This window comes from Schistocerca nitens, chromosome 8 (assembly GCF_023898315.1).
Source record: "Schistocerca nitens isolate TAMUIC-IGC-003100 chromosome 8, iqSchNite1.1, whole genome shotgun sequence".
NCBI classification, from domain to species: Eukaryota; Metazoa; Arthropoda; class Insecta; order Orthoptera; family Acrididae; genus Schistocerca; species Schistocerca nitens.
In genome coordinates this window covers 25,095,615-25,121,994 of record NC_064621.1, presented here as the reverse complement: position 1 = coordinate 25,121,994, position 26,380 = coordinate 25,095,615, and the positions used below count along the sequence as shown (strand labels likewise).

Below are 26,380 nucleotides of genomic sequence, written 5' to 3'. Positions count from 1 at the left end.
AGAAAAAGTCAAAACAGTTTTAAATGTATACACCATCACTTTAACACAGGGTTGTTATCTAGTGACAACTTTCTGCATCATCATCTTTCAGAGTAGCAGAAAATATATGCTCCACAATGAATTGTCCCAAGATGTCTACAGTAGAAAGAGGAGGGGAGTTTCCTGCTCCTTTCATACGCATTTTTAGCATATTTCAATGTGTTGCATTTATAACAATGCTGTACAAACACACTGCTAACACATGAACCAGCACAGATGATTCGGCACATACGGTCTCATCTTCATGTATGAAAAGCATGCCTTATGTTCCTGGGAAGCACTTCAGGGTTAAATTCTAAAAATATTAGTCGAAAGAGTAAAATTCAACAAAGGAAAATCCCGGATGTAATGTAACAATATTATGAAAAGGATAGTTGCTACCCACCATATAGTGGAGATGCTGAGTCACAGATAGGCACAACAAAGACAGCCAGAAAATGAGCTTTTGGCCATCAAGTTCTTCATCAGAGATAGAACACACACACACACACACACACACACACACACACACAGCCTCTGGCTGCTGAGGCCATACTATCAGAAGAAAGAGGAGGAGTGTTGTCATTAATTTGGTTCCTGTGTTACAGTGAAACATTGATGGATTTGTGATCCACACAGAGAAATTGATGTTCATATCAGTGTGGAAAAATGTGAATATATTTGAAAGAAAACAGTTTAATGCAACTTTTGCACTGTGGCCTCAGCAGCCAGAGACTGCAGTCACATGCACATGAGTTGCATTTGCGTGGTGTATGTGCACAATGTTCTATCTCTAACTAGGCCTTGTTGGCTGAAAGCTCATTTTCTGACAGTCTTTCTGTTGAGCTTGTCTGTGACTCAGCAGTTTCGTTATATGGTGAGTATCGACTATCCTTTCCATAATATTAATCTAAAGAGTATTGTTTCTTGTGGACAACTGCTCCTATTCCATATTCAAATCTTCATTAAAAACTAGTAGCATGTGTACTGTAGAAACACTATCTTTTATGAAATTTAAGTCACTATGATAATTGTATTCTATAAATGGACAGCATCTATCCATACACACAAATCTTAAATATGTAGCCTGCAAACTGACTCATCCATTGCAATTAAAAACTTTCATAAGTATATACGGAATTAACTAATTAACACTTCCAGCCATTTGCTTCACTCGAGTCACTGCTACATCACTTTATGCCCTCGAGAATCCTTGAACATTCATGTCCCTGTGTTGTAAGCCTTCTTCATATGTCTGCAGGTCATCGAGTTAGAAGCACGACTTTTTTTCACACTTTTTGAAAGCTGGATAGTTCCTTCACACTGTACAAAAATGTGGCATTATAGCTACACACTGTTAGCTGTTCCACACTGTTACCATTTTTCATAATTATGTAAACATATATAAAGGACTGATGCAATATTTATTGTTAACAAAAATACTGACAGCAGCAAGAAACAATAATTTATTTACACGCAGCTGGTTTTCAACAACACTTTTTAAAAGTCAGTTCACATAAATAGGCAGAACACACATCATTTTACAGGTTTCATTTGCCACAGGCCATCATTTAAATAATGATAGTTTTCTACTCCAATGCCTTTGTTCACTTTTGCACTGAAAAAGAAAGATATAAAAGAATTAACAGACACGCAGAGTTAATGATACAATATATACACAGGCGATATAATTATATTTCAGACACACACACACACACACACACACACACACACACACACACACACACACACACAGAGAGAGAGAGAGAGAGAGAGAGAGAGAGAGAGAGATATCAAACACTGCAATTGTTCTAAAGCATGCATATGCAGCAGATACATCAGCTGGAGGAAACTTTGGGTGACTTGTTTAAAATTGTTACGTATAATGGTGCCTCAGGCCTCCATAAACTGGATATCATGTGCATGAAGATTTTCATACGAGGATTTAAAGGACACGATGTTATGCCCAATCAACAGCAACAGAGACTTTAGTTTAAGTGATCAAGTTTGCAATCACATTGTCAGAAATCACCTCAAAAGACAGGAGAAATACCCAGTACTGGACTTGCAACAGAACAACATTGTTGACACTAGAATATAAAGACTACTGTAAATGAGCACTATACAACCTGCCCAGTTCACAGTTTATTTGTAATCAAGACAGCGTCCGCCCCTGGTAGCTGATGGGTCAGTGTGACAGAATGTCAATCCTAAGGGCCCGGGTTCGATTCCTGGCTGGGTCAGAGATTTTATCCGCTCAGGGACTGGGTGTTGTGTTGTCCTAATCATCTTCATTTCACCCCCATTGACGCGCAAGTCGCCAAAGTGGCATCAAATCGACAGACTTGCATCCGGCGGACGGTCTACCCGACGGGAGGCCCTAGTCACGTGACATTTACATGTTTTAAAATCAAGACAGCAAGCAACTGATTTCTGTGTTCGACACACCTGAGGAAGACAGGGAATCTGCTAACATTTTCTGCTAAAAATTATAATCTCAACTGCAAACTACAAGCTCTCGAGATTATGAGGGCTTGTGTATTCTGCTAAAAATTATATAATCTCAACTGCAAACTATGAACTCTAGAGATTACTTGGAAATTATGTATTACTGTATTTACCTGATGATACGCCAAGTTTTTTTTCCCTAGATTCATCATTTGAAAAAAATACAGTGTCGTGTTATATTCACAGATTAAACTATTGCTGCTGAGGTAAATGTTCTTACAGTGTTTAATAGATTACTATGCTGGGCGTCTTATATTTACAGATGAAACTTTTGTTACTGAGGTGTAAACGTAGGCTTCCGTGGTCATTGTCACAGTAAATAAAATTCTTCTGGGTTTGAAGTCACCTCGTCATCTGTAAAATTCTGATGTTTCAGTGACTGTTCGAAGGTGCCTTCCTCAGGGTGTATTGCTAACTGATGAATGAGCACTAGCTTGGATACTTATATACTACGGAGGAGTGCTGTCATTTGATGTGAGGGTGAGGAGGAAGGGTATTAGGAGTTCATTTTATTGGTCTTTGCATTGTGTGTTGTCATTGGCGGAAATAGGCATTTTCCATTGGAGTTTCCTTTACTGCTTGCCACTGGTGGAAATTGGCGGATAAGATACACAGTGGCAACAACAGCGTAGCGTTGTTTACTAACTGCCTAGTACCGACTAGGCCGCGTCAGTGCTCTGTGTACCGCTGTGACCTACCACGCATCTGTTGCTCTGCAAGAGCTGTCCTTCTGCAAAGCCGTCACAGTTGGCAGCCAAGACACTGGAAGCCACTACCTCTCTTCTCTATTAATATTGTGGGGTCACTTGGCTATTTCTATAGCCTCTCTAATCTTCCTCCTCAAAGTAAACAGCTGTTTCGCCAGTACGCGGGCCTCTCGAAATTCGATTTCCATCCTGCACTGCTCCTGATGTTCTGCCACCGCTGATTTGTTGTACTGTTTGAGGCGGATATCTCTCTCGTGTTCAGTTAACCTTGCGCTTATTGGATGCCCAATCTCACCTACATACACCAGTCTTCATTCGCACCCGATTTCATAAACTCCGGCAGCATGAAACTTGTCAATTCCATCTTTCGTCGAGCACAGAATGTCCGTTATTTTGTTGTTGCTATGAAAAATCAGCTTAATGCCTGCCTGACGGAGAACTTTGCCCAGACGTTCAGTAACACCCCGTACATACGGTAGCACGACAGTGTTCTGTGCTTTGTTCTGCATTTCCCTGTTGCCCTCCTCCTTCAGTGCCATGGTTTTGTGTATCATCATTATGTCGTAGCCATTAGCTCCAAAAATGGACCTGAGATTCTGTAGTTCAGCTTGCAGGTTGTGTTCATCACTGATACTGTAGGCTCTCTTAGTTAAAGTTTGCAGGGCAGAATTCTTTTGCATAGGATGGTGGTGGGAGGATGCATGCAGGTACCTGTCCGTGTTGGTGGGCTTCCTATACACTCTGTGTCTGAGCTTCCCCTCTGGCTTAGGTAAACTTCCATATCGAGAAAAGGCAATACCCCGTTCTTTTGTATCTCCATGGTAAAGTGAATTTTGCTGTGCAGCTGGGTGAGATGTTCGTGAAATTTCTGAAGCTGCTCTTCTCCGTGTGGCCAGATAAAGGTGTCATCAACACATCAGCCAGCATTCTGAGTGTAATGGTGTGGACTGGAGTGCTATTTCTTCGAACTAACGCATAAAAATGTCTGCTGCGGCCGGCAAAAGAAGGGAACCCATAGCTACACCGTCCGTCTGCTCATACAAATCCCCTTTCCACCTGAAATAAGAGGTTGTCAAACAGTGGTGCACTAGCTCGCAGATGTCAGGTGCTGTGCATTCCTCTAAGATGTTCATGGTGTCCGCCACGGGTACATTCGTGAACAAAGACTTCACGTCAAAACTGACCATCAGATCCATATCCGATGCACGCTTTTCTTTCAAAAGTGCTATAAAATGGGTGAAGTCCTTATACTCACTATCGGCCGTAAAGGAAAGGCTTCTTTGTGGATCTTTGGTACACCATATATTCTCGGTGCCTGTGGCACTTGTGGAATGAGTCTCTTTCATCCTAGTTTGCTTCAGCAGCGCTTGCATCGATTTCATTATCTTGGCCATCGGATCTCCCTTAAGTTTATGGTAAATGGGTTCATTCAAAAGATCCTCCATCCGCTTGTCGTAATCTACTGTGTCCAACACTACAGTGGCATTTCTCTTGTCTGCCCGTATTACCACTATCTGAGAGTTGTTCTTCAGCTTCTTGACGGCATGACATTCCTCCTTACTGATGTTTTGCTTCAGAGACTTTGAGTGGGCCAAGACTCATGGTTTATTGTCGAATCTTCTCTGCTTCTGGTTGTGGTAGATGACTAACTGAGGCCTCCACTGATTCAATAATGTATTCTTTCAGTACTACTAGTTCTGGTGTGATTGCATAGTTCATCCCTTTGGCCAAAATTTTTGTGGCTGCACTGCTCAAGGTGTGACTGGAGAGGTTCACCACTGTTCGTCGCGTGTCTAGAATAGATCCTTCATCTGTTGCAATTTGTCAAACTTCGTCACCTGGCGACTACTGGTACTTTCACTTGACCTTGTGGCTTGTTAAAAGGTTAAACTGTTGACCTTCTGCCAGTCATCCTCATCCAGTTTCCCACTCAGAAAGAGGTGCAGTTCACAGTTTTATGTTGTTCGCGTCGAGACTACCACGAATGTGGTGGATCCTTTCTCGCAACAAAGCTTTGCTAGCGTGTACACACATATTCCTGCGGTTGCAGTTAGTAAACAATGCTATGCTGTTGTTGCCGCTCCGTGTCTTATTCGCCGATTTCCAACAATGGGAAGCAGTAAAGGAAACTCAAATGGAAAATGCCCATTTCCACCAATGACAACATGCAATGCAAAGACCATTAAATGAACTCCTAATACCCTTCCTCCTCACCCTCAAACCCAGAAGAATTTTATTGACTTTTGTTATTGTGGTTTCACAGAAATTTACTTAGAAGAGTTCTGTTCTAAAGGGTATAGCTTAGCGAATAATACTTTAGTTCAAATAGGCTTGAGATTTCCCAATATGCAGAAGTGCTCAATACAGCATTGATCTTGCTCGATCAATCATGTGACATCTGACTCGTGGTACTAGTACAAGGGTTTGATACATGAGAAACTATGAACTAGGCACTACAAATTTCTAATACTTTACTTAAAAATTGACAATTTATTGAAACACAGGAGGAAATAGCATTAAACTCTTTCAACTCCCAAACCTTTGTTGTATTTGACTAGGTTCGCAATAGAAGTTCTCATACATGTTGGAATACCGTATACATAAATTTATGCTGCTTTTTATGTAAAGGTAACATTTGAAGGTGAAAATATTGTCCTTCAAAAACAATTACATGATTCTGAACCCAAGTCAGTATTTCATTTACTTATAAGTATGCAATGATTTATGAAGCGCATTGCTAAGGAAAATTTGGTATCTGTTCAGGTACCGAACACCAGTGGAAAACCTTACCAGCTTTTAATCAGCTTTACAACAGGATTACATTCAGATGAAATGATAAAGAAAATTAACCACAAAGTAAATGGTAAACAAATCACATTGAACTGACTGCAATTGCTATTGCAAGAAAAAATTATAGCAGAAAGACCAGCTGTGGAGATAGCACCAAGAGATAGTGCTAGATCGTAGGACAAGCGAAAGTTCAAGAATTGGACTGAATCATGATTGCGAACTTTCATTTACGTATTAGTTACTGTAATTTCATATGATTTGCACCCTCTAAGATACAGCCATCCAAGCTTCACTGTTGCTCAAGTGCAGCACTATGGAAGGCTTCGAAGGGGAATGGTAACACCAGCTTGGGGAGTGGTGAACAGGGAGTAAATCTCATCTTGCTGCCAATCATGGGGATCTTTACTGTATACTTCGACTTTTTATGAACATTTACCACATTTAAAGTGCACTTTATCTGAATCCATTTGCACTTGGGATCAAATTGACTTTAAAATTGGGCAAATACTTAACAATAGCATATGAGGGTGGTTTGAAAAGCTCTCGGAATCACCATGAGAGGTCAGCACTTGCGCAATAAGTTGTTCATGTGATATTCATTGGACTGTTGCCTGTAAACACGTGCCATGCCTGTGCTCTTGGAAGAGAGCTGTTGCAGTGACATGGCTCTGTTGTTGTTCTTGCATAGTGATTTGTGAAGAAGGAAAAAAAAAAAAAAAGAGAGATTCGAGCAGTGATTAAGCACTACGCAAAGAAACATGAAAGCAAAGGACATTCAAGCCAATTTCCAGAATACACTGGAGGACTCTGCTCCTTCATATTCAACTGTTGCCAAGTGGACAAATGAATTTAAATTTGGTCAGGAGAGCTTAGATGATGATCTGCACAGTGGTTGGACAAGATCTGTCACTACTCCAGAAATCACTGCAGAAGTGCACAAAAGGGCCATGAAGGATCGCCAATTGAAAGTGCGTGAAATTGCTCATGCTTGCCAGATGTCATCTGACAGGGTATACCACATTTTAATTGAAGAATTAGAAATGAAAAAATTATCTGCAAGATGGGTGCTGCGAATCTTAAGGTGCACCTGCACACGTGACATTGCCATGGCAAAATTACACTAAAGTATGAATTGTTGCCATACCGGCCTTAATCACCAGATATGGCTCTGCCATTCTTCCATCTCTGCCCAAAACTGAAAATTTTTATTGGTGGATGAAGATTCACTTCAAACGAAGAATTGATAGCTGAAGTTCATAACTATTCTGCAGACCTGGAGGAAACTTTTTCAAGATGGGATCAAGCCCCTGGAACATCGCTGGAGCAAGTGCATAAATCTACAAGGAGACTATACTGGAAAATAAAAAAAGTTTCAGTGATGTAAGTACTTTTTTTCTATTCCGTTCTGAGAACTTTTCAAAGCACCCTCTTACATTTCTGCAGGAGACAGTGTAAGTCTAGACTGGTGCCAGTGATGCATTTACGTGTTTCTGGCAGCAGTATGCAAATGATATAGATTGTCAGCTGCTGGTTATGCACTGCCAATGAGATAGTGGCAGGCAGACGACTGTTTTTCTCACAACAATATGACCTCTGTCATTGCATGTGATCTGCACGAAAAGTATATTTTCACCACTTCACAAAATGCTTTTACCCCTGCCTGCACTCCCACCGTTGAAGGGCCACTCCCCCTTTCCACACATCCAACTGGCGAACTCATTTTACGTGTGTTAGTGTGAGTGTTCCAGCAGTAGTGAACACCAAAAGATCCCGAGGTAGATCCCAGCAGAGGGGTCGAAACGTCGAAAATTTTAAAAGAAACATGACGCGGCCTAATAACCCAGAAGATTTTAACTACAGTGAAATTTAGCGAGCAGAAATTTCTATATATCAAATAGGAGCAGGTATAAGCACTAAGAGAAAAATAACAAATGAACTAGTTTTCAGCTTTAAAGTTGTCATAATTATGCAGTGGTATGAGACAAGATGTTACCATCAGACCTGTCAATTTTACTCTGTGAACAGTCCCATCTTAAAGTCACCTTTATGCTCAATCTCATGGTGGACATTTTCTAATGGAAACACAAAATCCGAAATCAGTTACAATCTGGAAGATAGGAAAATAAAGGTAGCCGTTTTGAAAACTATTTTTCCCTTATATCAAAACTAGCTTCCAGTACTGTTCCCTCATCTGCCTGAAGAAAGAACAGAGAACAAAAAGCAATAATCAGGCCTTATTGTAAGTCTTCCACTCGGGTTATCCACAGCCATGGGACATAGGACTAGGATTGTATCAAGCACAGGCACTAGGGCACTGCATATATCAAGCTGGTGATAGACCACCACTTTGGGGTATGAGAGTATCTCTCATCAGAGGGCACCACAAGATGTGGTTACTACCCTGAAGGAAAATGGGTTTGATTTTTGTTGAGGTCTGTGGCATCAGATGACTATAAGTCAATGATTTGCTCACAGTGGTGGTGATTGGTTTATTGGTGTCACAAAAAATGGTATAAGAAACTTTGTTGCGAATTACTAGGGCAAGATGTTATCTGTCTGTAATGACACTTGCAAGGTTAATCAGTGTATTTTGGTATCTCCTGTTTCCCACAGCATCTGCAGATCCTATGCATAGCAGGGCTGTATAGGATAGACTGGTTGACAGCCTGTCCAGATGAAGATAGTGTGATAGCTGAAAGAAGGTAGCTCAATGAATTGAGAAGGATTAGATCTCTCTCTCTCTCTCTCTCTCTCTCTCTCTCTCTCTCTCTCTCTCTCACACACACACACACACACACACACACACACACACACACACACACACAGAGAGAGAGAGAGAGAGAGAGAGTGTGTGCGTGTTTATTCCAGATAAAAATCTGTTTCCAATGACACTGACTACTGCCACGAAATATGAATTTTCTACACTGCATACTGAATTTAATCTTGCTTTTAAGCGTTGCAGAATTATTGATCCAATCATTACTGGTAAATACTTACATGTCTTCTGTAGATAATGTTGTAATTCCTATTGCTAATGCATGCTGTTTGCCTTCGGCCATCACAGCCTAGATTACTGTTAAGAAAAATACATACACAATAAACATATCTGCATAAATGGAGCTCCATGAAACAGACACACTATGAGAAAATGTTTCAATTACCATGAACTAAAATTGTTGTAGTTATCTTTTCTGTCTACAAGAATTTATTTAAATATGAGATTTGAGGGCCACCTTCTACGTTTTTACAACCAACCACTATGTGGCAGTACTGAGATGTGACATTTACCTTCGTTTTAAAGTATGTGATATGTTTTTGTTACAGTAGTATCATATCACAGAGTAGTTTCTTTGTAATGAGCATTTAAAGAAACTCTCTTGTGAGAAAAATTACATTTTTTATGATGGTTTTCAATGGATGACTTTTTTTATAATTTTCGTAAAAGTCTAGCTTGACAGCATATTGTACTGTAAGACACACACACAAATAACAACACAGCCACAATGGACCAAAGTTTATTCTCCTTCCACAGACAAGATAACAACAGTTGAGAATTGAGATTGGCAGCAACAGTAGCTGCGAATGGGGGGGACAAACATAGAAACAATCTCAGTTCCAGGTACTGATGCAAGCAATTGCTGACAATAGCAACCAACACTATATGAGAACAATGACAGTGGTGACGGAAGAAGATACTGGGCCAGAACCAGTGAGTAGGGCAGAAGTGGTGCAACCATGGAGACATGCACTGGCCACTCCCCCATAAAGCACCATAAGAGAAGACTGATGGTAAAGGCACTTGTTGCATTTTGACTTCTGGTTCCTGAACATTGTGGAACTGTACCGACAGTAAACGTGCTAGCTGCTCAGCCAGGGGCACTGGTTCTGATGGATCCGAGGGCACTGACCCAGTCAACAGTGGAATCACTGGTGATAGCAAAGCATAGCAGGAAGGGCTGGCAGCACACATTGAGGCGCTGGACCCCAGAGGAGGGCAGAAGGCAGCAACATCCACAAGGAGGGTGGGTCCCCCTTGCAGCAGGGGTGCCCCACGAGACCGGGACAGGTGTTAAGGGATGAGACGGAGGCGGCGGCAGTAGACCTACGACCCACACACTAGTGCGAGGATGCAGATGGTCACGGTCGCATGCCGTAAGCCCATCAGCAATGCACAGTATACAGGAATGGTGGCATCAGCAGCTATGGACCAGGATCAGAAACAGAACCTCCAAGCCCAGACAACAGAGCCAGAAGTGAACTGTGATGAGGGCTGCACTAATGGGTATTGGTGTGGTAGCACGAGCAGATGAAGGAGGGTGCAGAGCTGATGACCACAGAGCGCCTTGACCAGACTCCAATCCCCCATCAGCATATATCTGAAGGAATTCTAGCACGTCAAGGTGTTGTCTGTGGACAAGTCGGTGACAAATTTCTTCATTTGAACACTGAACATATAGACAAGACATTCTGCCTCGACGTTAAATTAGGGGTGAAAAGAAGGAGCAGTCACGTGGTGAATGCCTTGATGGGTGCAGAAATCGTGGAAGGTCTGAGACACAAACCGTGGACTGTTATCTGTCACAAATGTATAAGACAATTCTTCAATACAAAAAATTTTGGACTGGTCTTGAATCATAGGCACAGCTGAAGTTGAAAGATAGCGGATAACATACAGAAATTTACAGAAAGCACTGAGAACCAATAACCAGTAAGAATTTAGGAAGGGTCTTCTAAAATCAACATGGATGCGTTCTCATGGGCCACAAAGACATGGTTACCCACGGGGGTAGCGCACAGAGCAGTATGTGACAAGATGTACATCGCCGTCAATACTAGGCCAAAACACATGCAGATGGGCTAATTATTTTGTCCACAACATCCCCCAATGTTCCAGATGTAGGAGCTGGAGCACATTTTGGTATAGAGCGACCTGGATCACAACCTTTGGTGACAGCCTGTTTGTAGCTAAGAGAACACCATCAAATAGCAAAAGCTAATGACGTATGGCAAAATAGTTACACAAAGGATCAGAAACCCGCATGGTGGATTGTCTGGTCAATCATGCTGAATGAGGTGAATGACATGATGCAAAACCAGATTGGCAGCAACAGTAGCTGCGATCCAGAAACTTATAACAGGAAACCCATCTACTGTATGTTGCGCCCCAACATGTAAGTGGAAACAAAGAGCATCCAGTTCAAAAGTAGGCTCACAGTGGAAGCTGGAATAACGCATCAGCATTGGACAGGCTGAAAATTTATTTCATAGGTGTAGTAAGACAGAAATGAGGCACCACCCTGGGGGCGACGTACTGCTGTGACAGGCAAAGAAGTACAAGGATTAAACAATGAGACCAAGGGCTCATTGTTAGTAATAAGGTGTAGCTTAGATCCATAGAAGAAGACATGAAACTTATTGAGGGTGTAGACAATAACAAGTACTTGCTTTTCAATTTGAGAGTAACATTGCTGAGCAGAGATGAACGTTTTTGACACTTAAGCTATTTGATGTTCAGAACCATCCTCATATAGATGTGCAGGGGGTACATAAAGTCCGTGAACACTTTTAATTATTTATTGCACAAGAACTAAACATCGTTCAGATGTCATACATATTACATTATGAACAGAAACTCTGAAAGCTCTTTTCTTTTTTTTTTTTACAAACATTCGCTATGCGAACCATGAGTGATATGGCAGACGTCAATATGGTAATCGAATTCTTGCTATACCCATCCCAGCATGGCATCGTCGACTGTGGCAGTCACTTCCCATATTCTCTCCTCGAGCTCTGCTACATCACTTGGTAGAGTAAGTACTTACACAAGATCTTTAATGTGTTCCCACAGAAAAAAGTCACTCGGAGAGAGATCTGGTGTTTTTGTCGAACTCCAACACACAGAAAGCTCACTCCGCACCTAACTCGCCATGTTTGCAACTAGCGCTATTGGCAAATTACCAAACTACGCTGTGGTGGTATACATGGAAAAAAAAAAAAAAAAAAAACTTTCAGGGTTTCTCTTCAAAATGATATTATGTATGATATCTGTACAATGTTTGGTTCTTGTGCAATAAATAATTGAAAGTGTTCCCGGACTTAATATACACCCTAATCTTGGAGTGTTAATGGCAGACATGCTGCAAGTTTCCATTGCTGAGTTTCTGACATTAAAATATGTATAGAAAGAGTAATTTATGATTGTAAAATGAAGATTTAAATCGTTAACAACAAAATTTATTTAAAGAAATAAAAGTTACATTGGAGTTTCATTTCAGTGATCACCAAGTACAAAGTTCATGTACTGGTATGTCTCACGTAAACTAAGCGACCGGATGCGTATTGGAAACTAGGGAAGAACTTGCAGCTTACATGGTCAAATTGTTCTTTGAAAATTTAATTCGTAATAGTAATAATAATAATAATACTTGTTCTATATGTAATTCCTTGACCTCCACAATCCAATGGGTATCTCAGCTCTGTTACTGCATACAAACAGACGCCGTGTGATTTATGCAGAGATTGGTCACATTTTTTTTAGTTATAGCTAAATCATCACACAAGTCAATCAAACAATGATGAACGAGCTCAATCAATTCCAACCTGTACAATATAGTGAACCGGGCCTCTCCAAACACCATCAAAACACAGGGATAGAGAAGTTATCAAGGTTTATAGACTTATATCATTTTCATGTAGAGTTACATGGATAAAGGAGAAGTTGAAATATAAAAGTTGGACACACAGTCAAAAATATTGAAAGAACCGTTTTTGTGTTGATCAGAACCTAGAAGCATGGGTTTGCGAGTTGTTACTGCTGCATACTTCTCTGATAGTTGTAACTGTCTACAGATCCCCTCTAAGAAACTTTCAGCTATATATGAGAAATCGAAGTACATTATTTAGCTGCCTGTCAGACAAAAAGAAACAGAAGTGCACGGAGATTTTATCGTAGATTTCTTAAACAATGCGGACAGGAAAAATGAACCGAATTACTATTTTGGTGCCTCAATCTAAATGCAATAGTCAATTTCCCAACTCGTGCGCAGCAAAATAGTAGGGCAACGCACTATCCTCCATGCCCTCGGTGGCTCAGATAGATAGTGTGTCTGTCAAATAAGCAGGAGATCCCGGGTTCCGATCCCAGTCGGGGTACACATTTACAACTGTCCCCGTTGATGTATATCAACGCCTGTCGACAGCTTAGGGTCTTGATTTAATTATCATTTAACGCTGCAAGAGGTCTCCCAGGCTGTGCATAGGTCAAAAAACAATTGAGTCCCTGGGGATGACAGCATAATCGCTGAATTAATAAAAACTGGTGGCGATACTGCAATAAAGAAACTGCACACATTAATATCAGATGTATGGGAAACGGAAACTATGATAGATAATTGGAAAACTGGAACAATAATCCCCATTTATAGGATAGGGGACACAACAGTATGTGAAAACTATAGAGGTTTAACACTCATAAGCACAGCTTATAAGATCTTCACAAGTATATTAAACGAAAGGATAAAGAAGTGTAAAGAAGGCATACTAGGGGAATACCAGTGTGGCTTTCGATCAGACAAAGGAACAATTGATCAAATATTTGTGATAAGAAAAATGATGGAAAAGTTCTATGAATACGATATAGATCTGCATTTCCTATTCATCGACTTCAAACATGCCTTTGACAGCATAAATTGGCAAGAACTATACAGAGTACTGGAAGAAGTTGGTATATGTGCTAAACTAATAAGACTGACCAGAATGACAATGACAGAGACAAGAGCAAAAAGTAAATGTCCTTAGCAGAACAAGTGAAAGCTTTGACTTTATTAAAGGTGTGAAGCAAGGTGATAGTCTATCCACTGTCCTATTCAATATAGCCCTGCATAGTGTACTAAATAAAATCAACCAAAAAAGCACGATATTTAAGAAAACTAGCCAGATATGTGCATACACTGATGACGTTGCTATAGTAGGAAGAAATATCAATACACTCCAAGAAACATGCCAGGCAATGGAAACAGAAGCCTTAAAAATTGGTCTCATAGTAAATGAAAACAAAACAAAATATATGGCAATGTCACAATCTGAGGCCAGAAGAACCCGTAAAAACCTAAACATCAATGAGAAATGCTTCAAAGGTGTGTCCTCTTTTAACTACTTGGGAGCCCTAATAACAAATGATAACAGTATTGGAAAGGTTATAGGGGAAAGAATACAAGCTGGAAACAGAGCTTGCATTGCAAATATGCAACTTTTCAGAAATAGCCTTGTTACAAGAAAAACAAAACTGCTAATATATAATTCCCTAATCTGTCCAGTTATCACATATGGTTCAGAGGTATGGAGGTTGACAGAACATGATAAAAACGCACTAAGAACCACTGAGCGGAAAATAATATGCAAAATCTATGGGCCAATAAGGGAGGAAGAAGGCTGGAGAATACACTACAATGCCAAAATTTAAGAGTTATTAATTCAAGGTAGGGGCATAGTAAAATTTGTGAAATCACAGCTAGCACACTTTCAGAGAATAGCAGAGGATAGAATTACAAAGAAAATGATGAAAAGTGCAATCCATTCAGCTAGGCAAAAAGGGAGACCTAGAAGAAGATGGATTGACGACATAATAATGGATCTTACCAGTATGGGAGTCCGGAGGTGGAAAAGAGCAGCAAATACCTGAGAAGTGTGGAGGAAGATTGTTGAAGAAGCCAAGGCTCACCAAGGGCTGTAGCGCTACTGAAGAACAGGATACAATGTTTTAAGAGTAAGCTGAAAGGACTGCTGAGGGATGAGGTATAAGTAGAAAGAGATGCTAATGTCAAATTCAATATATTTCGTAGCAAATTTGTGTCAATTTTTGAAAGTTGCTTCCCTAAAAAATTATCCAGAACATCCATTTAAAAATACACACAAGTAATCCAAGGATAACTTAGAGCATTAAAATCTTAACAGGAGGAAGAGAGAAATTTGTGTAAAGGCCAGAATAAGTCAAGATCTGACATTACTTGCATACTACAAGAACATACTGTAATATTTTAAGGAAAGTCATTATAGTCTCCAGAAGTACGCATGTCCAGGCAGAAATAAATAACACAGATAACCAGATTAAAACCATATTGGACATTGTGAAATGGGAAACATGACTGACAGTCAGTCAGTGTACAAGATTCCATAACAATTGAACTACATGACAATGTTGTGGCTGATAATTCACAAGCTGCCAGTACTTTTAACAACCACTTTCTGAATGTAGCAGGAAATACAGGATAAAATGGTTCATTTGAAGAAGCAAGAGAATATATTAAAAATGTCATTCCACAAAACTATAAAAAGTTAGAAGTAGTACCAACATCCTTCACTGCAATTAATAAAATTATAAACACTCTAAAAAAAACATTTTAGGTTGGGTTGCTGGAATTTCAAACATAACTCTGAGTAGTTGCTCCAACTTAATAAACAATGTCAAAGTTTAACAATGCAATTGTTAAACCACTTCATAAGAAAAGTGACAAGACAGAGTTAAAAAAGTTATTGTTCAGTTTCTTTACTGACTACTTTTTCCAAACTATTCGAGAAGGCGATGTACTCAAGAGGAGTAGTACACTTAAAGCAATTTACTTAGCATATCACAGTTTGGACTACAGAAGGGTTGCTCAACTGAGAATGCTATTTATACATTTACTCATCAAACAGTACAACCTTAAATAATTGTATATAGCCAGTTGTTATTTTTGTGATATTTCCAAGAAGTCTGATTGTGTAGATCATGTTACTCTCTTAGAAACACTCAAGTTTTCTGGAACTGATGGCTATATGCACAGCTGGTTTTGAACAAATGCAAATGGTTGTGCTGAATAATTCAATGTTGGAAAAGTAGAAATTTTAGTGATTTGGGAAAAAAAAGGAATCACAAAGAGAGTCCCACAGGGTTCAAATCTAGGTTCACTCCCACTCCTTACATACATGAATTACCTTCCACAAGCAAAACTGCCACTTTTTGCAGACAGTACTAATGTTACCATAAATCCCACTAGGGAGAAAGCAACAGAAGAGTTGCTAAATGATATTTTCCAAAGAATTATTAAGTGGCTCTCTGAAAATGGACTCATTGAAGTTTGAAAAAATACCAACAATTGATGTAGACATGAGAAAGTGCCGTCACAATACATATACACACTAAGGAAATACATCATAAATAATCCATCACAATTTGAGAAGAACAGTGATGTCCATACCTACAACACTAGAGGGAAAAATGACCTTCATTACCCATTGTTAAAGCTGTCGGTGTCTTAGAAGGGAATGCAATATGCAGCAACAAATATTTTTGGTCATTTGCCGAATAACATAAAATCTCTGATAGTAGCAAAGCAAGTTTTACATCTAATTTAAAATCATTTCTCCTTAACATCTCCTCCTATTCCACTGATATATTTCTACTTAAAAACTGGGATCCACTAATCATGTATAATATATCCTGGAAACTCAAACAATGGAAAATCCAGGATGGAATGTTACATCCTGGAAACTGATTCGTTCCACATCATCCTGATAAAGGAACCATTCAAATGATCTATGGAACATGAACGTGGACAACAAAAAAGAATTTCTGGATTTTTCCCGGTTAAAAAGTACACTTCCTCCCAGATGAAAATACACTTTTTCTGTGTTAAGTGAGAGTATACTTTCCCTCAGAATCAGAAAGCTTATCAATGCTTTGAATGCTCAAGGTTTTATACACTTGTGTAGAACCTCCCACCCCTTTAGGAAATGAACTCTACAAAAGAATTTGTTTTCGAAAGATATTTGATTTGCAGCAACATGTATGCTGCATACTTTCGTATTACGAACATATACACTCGAATTTCACCAAACACAGAACATTAGTTTCCAAAGAATTTAAATCGAGATCGCGATGCGCTTTTGTAAGCCAATCGTAGCTCATGGTACGTGATTTCACCAGCCGGTGGTAGCAGATATTAAACTTCCTGGCAGATTAAAACTGTGTGCCCGACCGAGACTCGAACTCGGGAGCTAGTTCGAGTCTCGGTCGGGCACACAGTTTTAATCTGCCAGGAAGTTTCATATCAGCGCACACTCCGCTGCAGAGTGAAAATCTCATTCTGGTAGCAGATATTCATTGCGTTTAGATGGGACACCCAAAATTTCGTAAACTGATCTCCTACTATCGCTTCTCGGTGGTCATGTGAACACTTGAAAATCGATTCTGGAAATCCCCTCCTGGCTGCCGGTTTTCCAATTCCACAATCAATTTTCGCTCCCATGTAAATTCAGCCAGTACCAAAATGTGCTTGGGCTGTCAGGTTTCATCTCGTTTTTAAAAATTTTGGCTAATATTGACAGAGTGGCTTTTGTACAGTGAATGATAAGTAGAAATTTTAGAATGAAGCTGTTTATACCTTGTCTAGTTGAAGAGAAATAGTGATTGTGCTGACTAAATTATAAATTACATCTGCTGTTTTCCAGGCCCCGTAGTTAACTGGGCTAGCAAATCTGCTTCAGACCTTAACAAGTAAACATGACGGCAGAAAACCATTTCCGAAATTTGGTTTTCCTCTTTCAGAATATGTGTCCCAAGTAAATTATGTGAGTCGGAGCATACAATAGGAAAAGTTAATGATATAAATTAATGTACATAGTGTAGCTACAAGAAAAGCTAAGCTTTCACGTACAATATTGGTCTTTTTTGTGTGTGTTTCACTTTGATACATCGCACAAATGTGCTAGTAAAATTTTAAGTAATGACGTACGATGTGCGGGTGCATTGTCTTGGTGAAACAGTACACGCGCAGCCCTTCCCGGACTTTTTGTTGCAGTGCAGGAAGGAATTTGTTCTTCAAAACATTTTCGTAGGATGCACCTGTTACCGTAGTACCCTTTGGAACGCAATGGATAAGGATTACGCCCTCGCTGTCCCAGAACATGGACACCATCATTTTTTCAGCACTGGTGGTTACCTGAAATTTTTTAGGTGGCGGTGAATCTGTGTCCTTCCATTGAGCTGACTGGCGCTTTGTTTCTGGATTGAAAAATGGCATCCACGTCTCATCCATTGTCACAACCGACGAAAAGAAAGTCCCATTCATGCGGTCGTTGCGCGTCAACATTGCTTGGCAACATGCCACACGGGCAGCCATGTGGTCGTCCGTCAGCATTCGTGGCACCCACCTGGAAGACACTTTTCGCATTTTCAGGTCGTCATGCAGGATTGTGTGCACAGAACCCAGAGAAATGCCAACTCTGGAGGCGATCTGTTCAACAGTCATTCGGCGATCCCCCAAAACAATTCTCTCCACTTTAGCCGGGGCGCTGGTCAGACCAAATGCAAGGTGATAATATTGGTACAACCAGAAGTGCACATTAATCACAAAGAGTCATTTAAAATCCTCATTCAATGGAATCTGTAAATGGGCTTCAGATAAATAAATTTTGGAGAAAACTGGCCACGGTGAATTTAGTCAATAACTCACCTGGACGGGGAAATGATAGATTGAGAATTTACTGAAACTTTAAAAGTTGCCGCAGAAGTGAAGCTAACCAGATAGATTTGAACATCCACGAAGAAGGGGTGGTGGTGGTGGGGGGGGGGGGCAGAGGTAGACCACTCACCCTACGTAGTAGGCTGTATGACCCACAATGACCTCAACCTGTCCATTTCTGATTTCACTTGACCGTGCAAAGCCACCGAAATAAGGTGTGCACAGAAAAAGCACCACAGGTTTCAGGGTAATGTGGGTTGCAAAATTAGTGACACAACCTATTTCATCTGAGAAAAGAAACGACAACACAGAAGAATTCCTGGTTAAGGACCTGCTCAGAAACGAGGTGCACCATATCCAAAATGGAAAAACCAAAAGCACTGAAAGCATCCAAACCAAGCAAATTATTGGTGCCAGTGTTATCCACTACAAAAAAAGTCAAGGAAACACAGATTTACACCTGGGGGAAGTTGTAAATTGACCCAAAATTGGAATACACTGCTTGTTGTAACCCACAGAACATCAAGTAACCGAAGACAATTCCAGAGATCCCATATCCATGAAAGTGGTTGAGTTCAGTAAAGTCACTGCTGCACCCATGTCCACCTGCAGTCTGAACACTTTGTTCATCACTCCCACTTCAATAACCAGTTTGTTATGATTCATAAGCACTGGAGAGACACAATTAACATCCATGTCCACATTCGCATTGGGGGTGGAACAAAACACAATGATATGTCCTTCAGTCCTACAGTTGCTGCAAGTCGCCCAGCGCTTAGAGCATGCACCCCTGTCGTGTTGCACGGAACATTATTGCCCAGATGGAAGTGCTGTGATTGACAAGTCACTCGCCAGTGTGGTGCAGAGACCATGTTTTTACGGCTGCCACATTGAGCTCTCCCCGTGGAGAACTGACGGACTTCCAAAGACCAGAGTCACTGCAACAATGTCACGCCAGGCCTCAATCTGATCACCAGCAACATGAGATACCCCCGAAAGATAGAGTAATATTTAACACTTCTGGCAAAGATGGATTCTTGCATTGTAGCACATACTGATGCACATCCTTGTGAGAAGCCAACTGAATGATGACATCACGGACAGTAGAATCATGATGAGCATTGGTAACAAACTGACATTTGCATGGAGACAATGAAGTTTGGCTACCCAAGCCCTGTATGACTGGAAGGCCTGTGTATGACCACGATAGAACTCTACACACACTGCAATGAATGCACAAATTTACAATGGTAATCTGACAACTTCATAAAAGGAACAAAGTCTTACAAGTGTTTACATTACTGACACCAAGGTGAAGAAGTGTTGATGAAGCCACTTCCCATTAGCCTCCCATTCTTCAGATGTGTTGTCATAAGGGGTAAAGGGCGGCAGGCATGCTGACAGAGTGGAAGCCTACATAGTCAATGTGGCCAACGAGTTCGAGGAGAGATTGGCGCACTGCCTCCATGGAAAGAAGTACAGAAGGAACGACCAAATAGACTGAGCACATGGAAGTAAATACCACACTTTTCGCCAATTGTGTGGTAGTGTAAGACACAAACAACAGCACAGCCCCAATGAGCCAAAGTCTATTCTTCTTCCACATACAAGCAAACAACAGTTGAGAACATGAGACACAAACACAGAACTAATCTACGTACTGATACAAGCAGTTACTGACAATAAGCATGAGCACAATATGAGAGGGAGAGCCTGCTGCCTACACTTATAAAGAGGAGGGCTCGACTAGATCACATGACAGATGCTGTGCCATGTGCACAAGTTACGTGGCCCACTGCAGGTAGCCTCTGGTGGCTGGCCCATGCAGATGCTGTTGGCAGAATACTTGAAGTGTAGTATGCCGGTGGAATAGTGTCACGGCACATATCCAAGTATTAGGGACAGGGTGATAACAGCCAGTCATCGGTTAAATCCATTTGTTCAACTTTTTGTGATCTGTCATCTTCAAAAAATCTGTTTAATGGGTTTGCAGAATTTTGCTGGAGTCCTGCTTCCACTAGTGATGAGTTTTGTGCAGGTCAACCAAAGTCAATTGTTATTTCAGCAATTATAAATGCTATGTAAGCCTTTGACAATGTTGACTGGAATACTCTCTTTCAAATTCTGAAGGTGGCAACGGTAAAATACAGGGAGTAAAATACAGGCTATTTACAATTTGTACAGAAACCAGATGGCAGTTACAAGGGTTGAGGGGCATGAAAGGGAAGCAGTGGTTGGGAAGGGAGTGAGACAGGGATGTAGCCTATCCACAATGTTATTCAATCTGTATATTGAGCAAGCAATAAAGGAAACAAAAGAAAAATTTGGAATGGGTATTAAAATCCATGGAGAAGAAATAAAAACTTTATGGTTTGCCGATGGCATTGTAATTCTGTTAGAGACAGCAAAGGACTAGGAAGAGCAGTTGAATGAAATGGACAGTATCTTGAAAGGAGGATATAAGATGAACATCAATAAAAGCAAAATGAGGATAATGGAATGTAGTCGAATTAAGTCAGGTGCTGCTGAGGGAATTAGATTAGGAAATGAGACACTTAAAAAGTAGTAAAGGAGTTTTGCTATTTGGGGAGCAAAGTAACAGATGATGGTCGAAGTAGAGAGGATATAAAATGTAGACTGGCAATGGCAAGGAAAGTGTTTCTGAAGAAGAGAAATTTGTTGACATCGAGTATAGATTTAAATGTCAGGAAGTCGTATCTGAAAGTATTTGTATGGAGTGTAGCCATGTATGGAAGTGAAACATGGACGATAAATAGTTTGGACAAGAAGAGAATAGAAGCTTTCGAAATGTGGTGCTGCAGAAGAATGCTAAAGACAGATGGGTAGATCACATAACTAATGAGGAGGTATTGAATACAATTGGAGAGAAGAGGAATTTGTGGCACAACTTGACTAGAAGAAGGGATCGGTTGGTACGACATGTTCTGAGGCATCAAGGGATCACCAATTTAGTACTGGAGGGCAGCGTGGAGGGTAAAAATCGTAGAGGGAGACCAAGAGATGAATACACTAAGCAGATTCAGAAGGATGTAGGCTGCAGTACGTACTGGGAGATGAAGCAGCTTGCACAGGATAGAGTAGCATGGAGAGCTGCATCAAACCAGTCTCGGGACTGAAGACCACAACAATAACAAATGCTATGTGCAACATGACTGAAGACAATTTCAGCAAAGCTCAAAAACAGGTTGGATTCTATCAGTATTAAGTAATCCTCAAAAACATTTCACTGAAGAAATGTAAAATCCGTATACAACAAAATAAAAGATAAAACTTTGACAAATTCATACAAGCCAGAAACAGAGCAACAATCAACTGTTTTGGTGTTCCAAGATTAGCTGAAACCAATAAAAGAGGTTGATTCACTAAGCTCTTCCATGAAAAAAATCACCTGTTTCTTTAGCTGCATTGGAGATGTAACAACCATTCGTTTTAGAGGATCTAAGAATAGTTAACGTTGTGAAGTAGTTCACAAGCAATCTGTTCATGAGCAAGCAGTCAATGATCGAGAAAAACATTCAAAACTGTGCAACATTTTTAACGTGACAATGTCAACTGTAAGACAGCATATCAAACAATCAATTATTTGATGGAGAAAAATATTGAATTAATGGCTGATTGCCTATATGCATCAGATACATTCCCAACAACTTTCTCTCTTTGTCTCTCAAACAAAAGATGTGTGAACAGGGAACTACTGTCTTGAGGGACCAACATCAGAATGGAAGAAATGTCTGTAGTATTGGTCCAAATATATGCAAAAGTTCTGAGAAACAATACAATAATTTGTAAAAAAAAATCTATATTTGGTTTCATAAAACTTAAATTGGTGGCCCTTGTAATTATATGTAATGTTGCAAGACGCATCCAGAAACCCATGGTGCAAAATAATTCATTTGACGGCCTACATTCATAATTTTTTTTGCTGTAATTATCTCTTCTCTTCAAAATTTTGACACCACTACAACAATGATAATTTCTTGTCATATGCATATATTTAAAATGGTGTCATCTTGCTTTCAGCTGTTAGTGTTTTATTTTACAATTGCAATTTTGGCATTACGCCTTTTTCACCCCCCTATGAACATAACACAATGTAATGAGAACAATGAAAAATGGGATTAACAGTTTGTGCAACCAGTTTTGTAGTTCTTTGACATTCATATACTTCCAAGATTTTGACATGCAGGTTTACATTAAGTACAGATAAAAATGCAACATGCACATCAAAGAACAACTAGTGAGCAAAATTAGTCAATGTTCCATTTCACATATTGAAATTTTAAGTGACCTGTATATATCATGTCAAACTGACACATCTGCAAAGGTGCATTATAATACATTAGGGTATATGTCTAAAACAACTGAGAAAATTTTTATTTCTGAGGTCTGTTTGTTGATTGAACATGTTCTTCCAATGCGCTATAAAATTCAATTTTTTCTAGAGCATCCAATAATCTGCCTTTCTCTGCCCTATGTTGTACCTTTAAAGATTGCTCAAGCTGCTGGTTTTATGACTGTAGTTTTGTATATGTGCACTAAAAGAAGATTTACAATTCTCACTTTTGTTAGTGTGCCCTCTAAATCTGGTGGAGAAACATCTACCTGTTCACCCAACACAGAAATTTTCACATTTGATTTTATAAATCCATGAGGATGTAGATGGTTTTGTTTTGTGGGTGGTGTGTCAAACTATTCTCCCTACTTTGTCGTTTGTGCAGAATCCAATTTCTACATTAGTTTTACAAAAATTATCATGTATTCTGTCCAATATGGTACCATAATAATGTAAAGCAATATATTTCTTTTTTCTGTTTCTGTTTATACTGTTAATGTTATTCACTATCTATATTGTTGCATCTGTTATGCAATCTTCTTGTATACATTTTGTCCACCACAGGCGCGATTCGTAGTTAAAGGTTCTGAGGAGTCACCCCATGGTGTATATTGAAATAAATTTCTCACCAACTTACAGAATTTATATTATCAGAATGCATTTTCCGTATTTCCCACACAGATTTAAATTATGGCAGTCAACGTTTTTGGGACATCTGATGTGTGATGTTTTTCGAACAGGTGTTAGCTAGCCTTAAAACTGGCCCCACTTGAAATTCCACCCAGGTCTATGTAGAGAAGGTCTGGAAACATGGCTTCTCAGAGTATAGCTCTCATGGGCATCCTGAAGGATCTGGTGTTTCAACCAAAGGAAGTCCTACCAATCTGCAAATAATTTTCACATCCCACTCCTTAAGTTAAAAGGACACAAACAGAGTTGCCAACATTTTATTATCAAATCCCTATCTCTGTACACCTCTGTTATGCTTTGATGTGCCATTAACCCTCAGGTGCACCGTTTTTCATAACACGAGTGGGCGTGTGGCGTACTTTGTACACAGGTAAAGAATAGCTGTCTTTATGTTACCAGATTAGACGTGAATGAGCAAAATGACTGTTTAATCTTGGTTTAAATAAACAGCAATAAGACAAACTTAAATAACATGAGCTAAAGCACTGCTTAGTTAAGCAATAATGAAATAAACTATCATATCATTCTCTTACAACAGACAGATGTTACCCCATAGTAATAACCCACTCATAGCACTAAACAGCAAGCCAACCGCTTATTCAATTACTAATTATCTCGTAGACAACTGCCTCATTATAGGATTGTATTACTAGCCCTTAATATGGGTAATTTTCTTCCACGGAAAGTAATTTTTGCTTACCTAGCTCGCTGTTTATTTTACATTACTGCTGCTTACTTGGATCTATAACAATACAAATTATCACTCTTTTAGATGAAGCTATAAGAAAGGAATAGGTGTGGGCTTGCAATTATGAAACAACACTGGAACTGTGCAAAACAATTTTTAGTATTATTGTTCTGACAGAGTTTTTGTTTCTGCAATTGCCTATTCCATCCATTATTGGAATAAGTTCACAAATGTCTCATCAGAGTGCACCTGAGTATGGTTACATGAGTATCACCACCTAGTGAGTTTCACAAAATGTATCCTGCTACTTTATTTTCCTTGCTTGCTGACTGTGTTTTCAGATTATGTGCCTTATTAGTAAGCTCCTTTTTGTGAGTGTATTGTGCATGAGTTTAGCGAATTTTACTTTTTTGGGAATAACTTCAACATACCAAGAGTTCAAAAACAACACAATGTGAGTTCAATGTGCAATTTATCAAGTAAAAATTTGGAACATATGGTTAGGATGAAAACGAAGGAACTTTGAGCACCCAGACCCAATCTCAGCATTAGTTATGAACAAAAACGGAGGAAATCCAAGCAAGGGTATACATGCAGTTTTAACACAGCACTGTACAATGCTGCTGAGTGGTTGTGAAGTGAAAAACACATTTTTTTCTGTTTCACCTATCTTGTGACACGTATTAGTAAGAGTGTTTGGACTGAAAATAGCTTTACAAACTTAAAAAATGTTCACACAAAGGTGAAAAAACACAATTCCAGAGAAAAATATTTAAATGGTTTTATTCAATTTTCAATGGGAAAGCTGCCATTATGTGCCAAACAGATAATGCTTAACACCTTAATGTAAAGACTTATAATAAAAATACATCAAAAAACTGTTATATATTGATTGAACAGATAACTGCATTAAATTCTGTGGCAAATTTGAGCTAGCCTTAAGGGGCCATGACAAAACAGGAAATTCTCTACAAACTCTGGAGTTTTTTGAGATTAGTTATCCAGATTTCAGAACGGAACAGTGCGTTTAGGCAGCATACTGAAAAATCAGAAAATGGGGTTTCCTTAGGTCTTGGTTATGAACTGCAGATTGAAACTGAAGAAACTGCAAAAAGGTGGGAATTTAAGGAGATGGGACCTGGATAAACTGAAAGAACCAGAGGTTGTAGAGAGTTTCAGGGAGAGCATAAGGGAACAATTGACAGGAATGGGGGAAAGAAATACAGTAGAAGAAGAATGGGTAGCTCTGAGGGATGAAGTAGTGAAGGCAGCAGAGGATCAAGTAGGTAAAAAGACGAGGGCTAATAGAAATCCTTGGGTAACAGAAGAAATATTGAATTTAATTGATGAAAGGAGAAAATATAAAAATGCAGTAAATGAAGCAGGCCAAAGGGAATACAAACGTCTCAAAAATGAGATCGACAGAAAGTGCAAAATGGCTAAGCAGGGATGGCTAGAGGACAAATGTAAGGATGTAGAGGCTTGTCTCACTAGGGGTAAGATAGATACTGCCTACAGGAAAATTAAAGAGACCTTTGGAGAGAAGAGAACCACTTGTATGAATATCAAGAGCTCAGATGGCAACCCAGTTCTAAGCAAAGAAGGGAAGGCAGAAAGGTGGAAGGAGTATAGAGAGGGTTTATACAAGGGCGATGTACTTGAGGACAGTATTATGGAAGTGGAAGAGGATGTAGATGAAGATGAAATGGGAGATAAGATACTGCTGAAGAGTTTGACAGAGCACTGAAAGACCTGAGTCGAAACAAGGCCCCGGGGGTAGACAACATTCCATTAGAACTACTGATGGCCTTGGGAGAGCCAGTCATGACAAAACTCTACCGTCTGGTGAGCAAGATGTATGAGACTGGCGAAATACCCACAGACTTCAAGAAGAATATAATAATTCCAATCCCAAAGAAAGCAGGTGTTGACAGATGTGAAAATTACCGAACTATCAGTTTAATAAGTCACAGCTGCAAAATACTAACGCGAATTCTTTACAGACGAATGGAAAAACTGGTAGAAGCGGACCTCGGGGAAGATCAGTTTGGATTCCGTAGAAATGTTGGAACACGTGAGGCAATAATAACCTTACGACTTATCTTAGAAGAAAGATTAAGAAAAG

The 26,380-nt window shown here is 39.7% G+C and overlaps 1 protein-coding gene across 1 annotated transcript in view; it reads right to left on the bottom strand.

Annotated features, from left to right (window-relative positions):
- Positions 1 to 1,461: 1,461 nt before the first annotated feature.
- LOC126198580 (malignant T-cell-amplified sequence 1 homolog) overlaps positions 1,462 to 26,380 on the bottom strand; it is a 68,773-nt gene continuing 43,854 nt past the window's right edge. Inside the window, exons 5-6 of the mRNA XM_049935017.1 lie at positions 9,021 to 9,088; positions 1,462 to 1,636 (exon numbers count right to left, since the gene is read on the bottom strand). Coding sequence (XP_049790974.1) covers positions 1,555 to 1,636; positions 9,021 to 9,088 — 150 coding nt within the window. The 3' untranslated portion in view covers positions 1,462 to 1,554. The remainder of the gene's footprint in view (positions 1,637 to 9,020; positions 9,089 to 26,380) is intronic.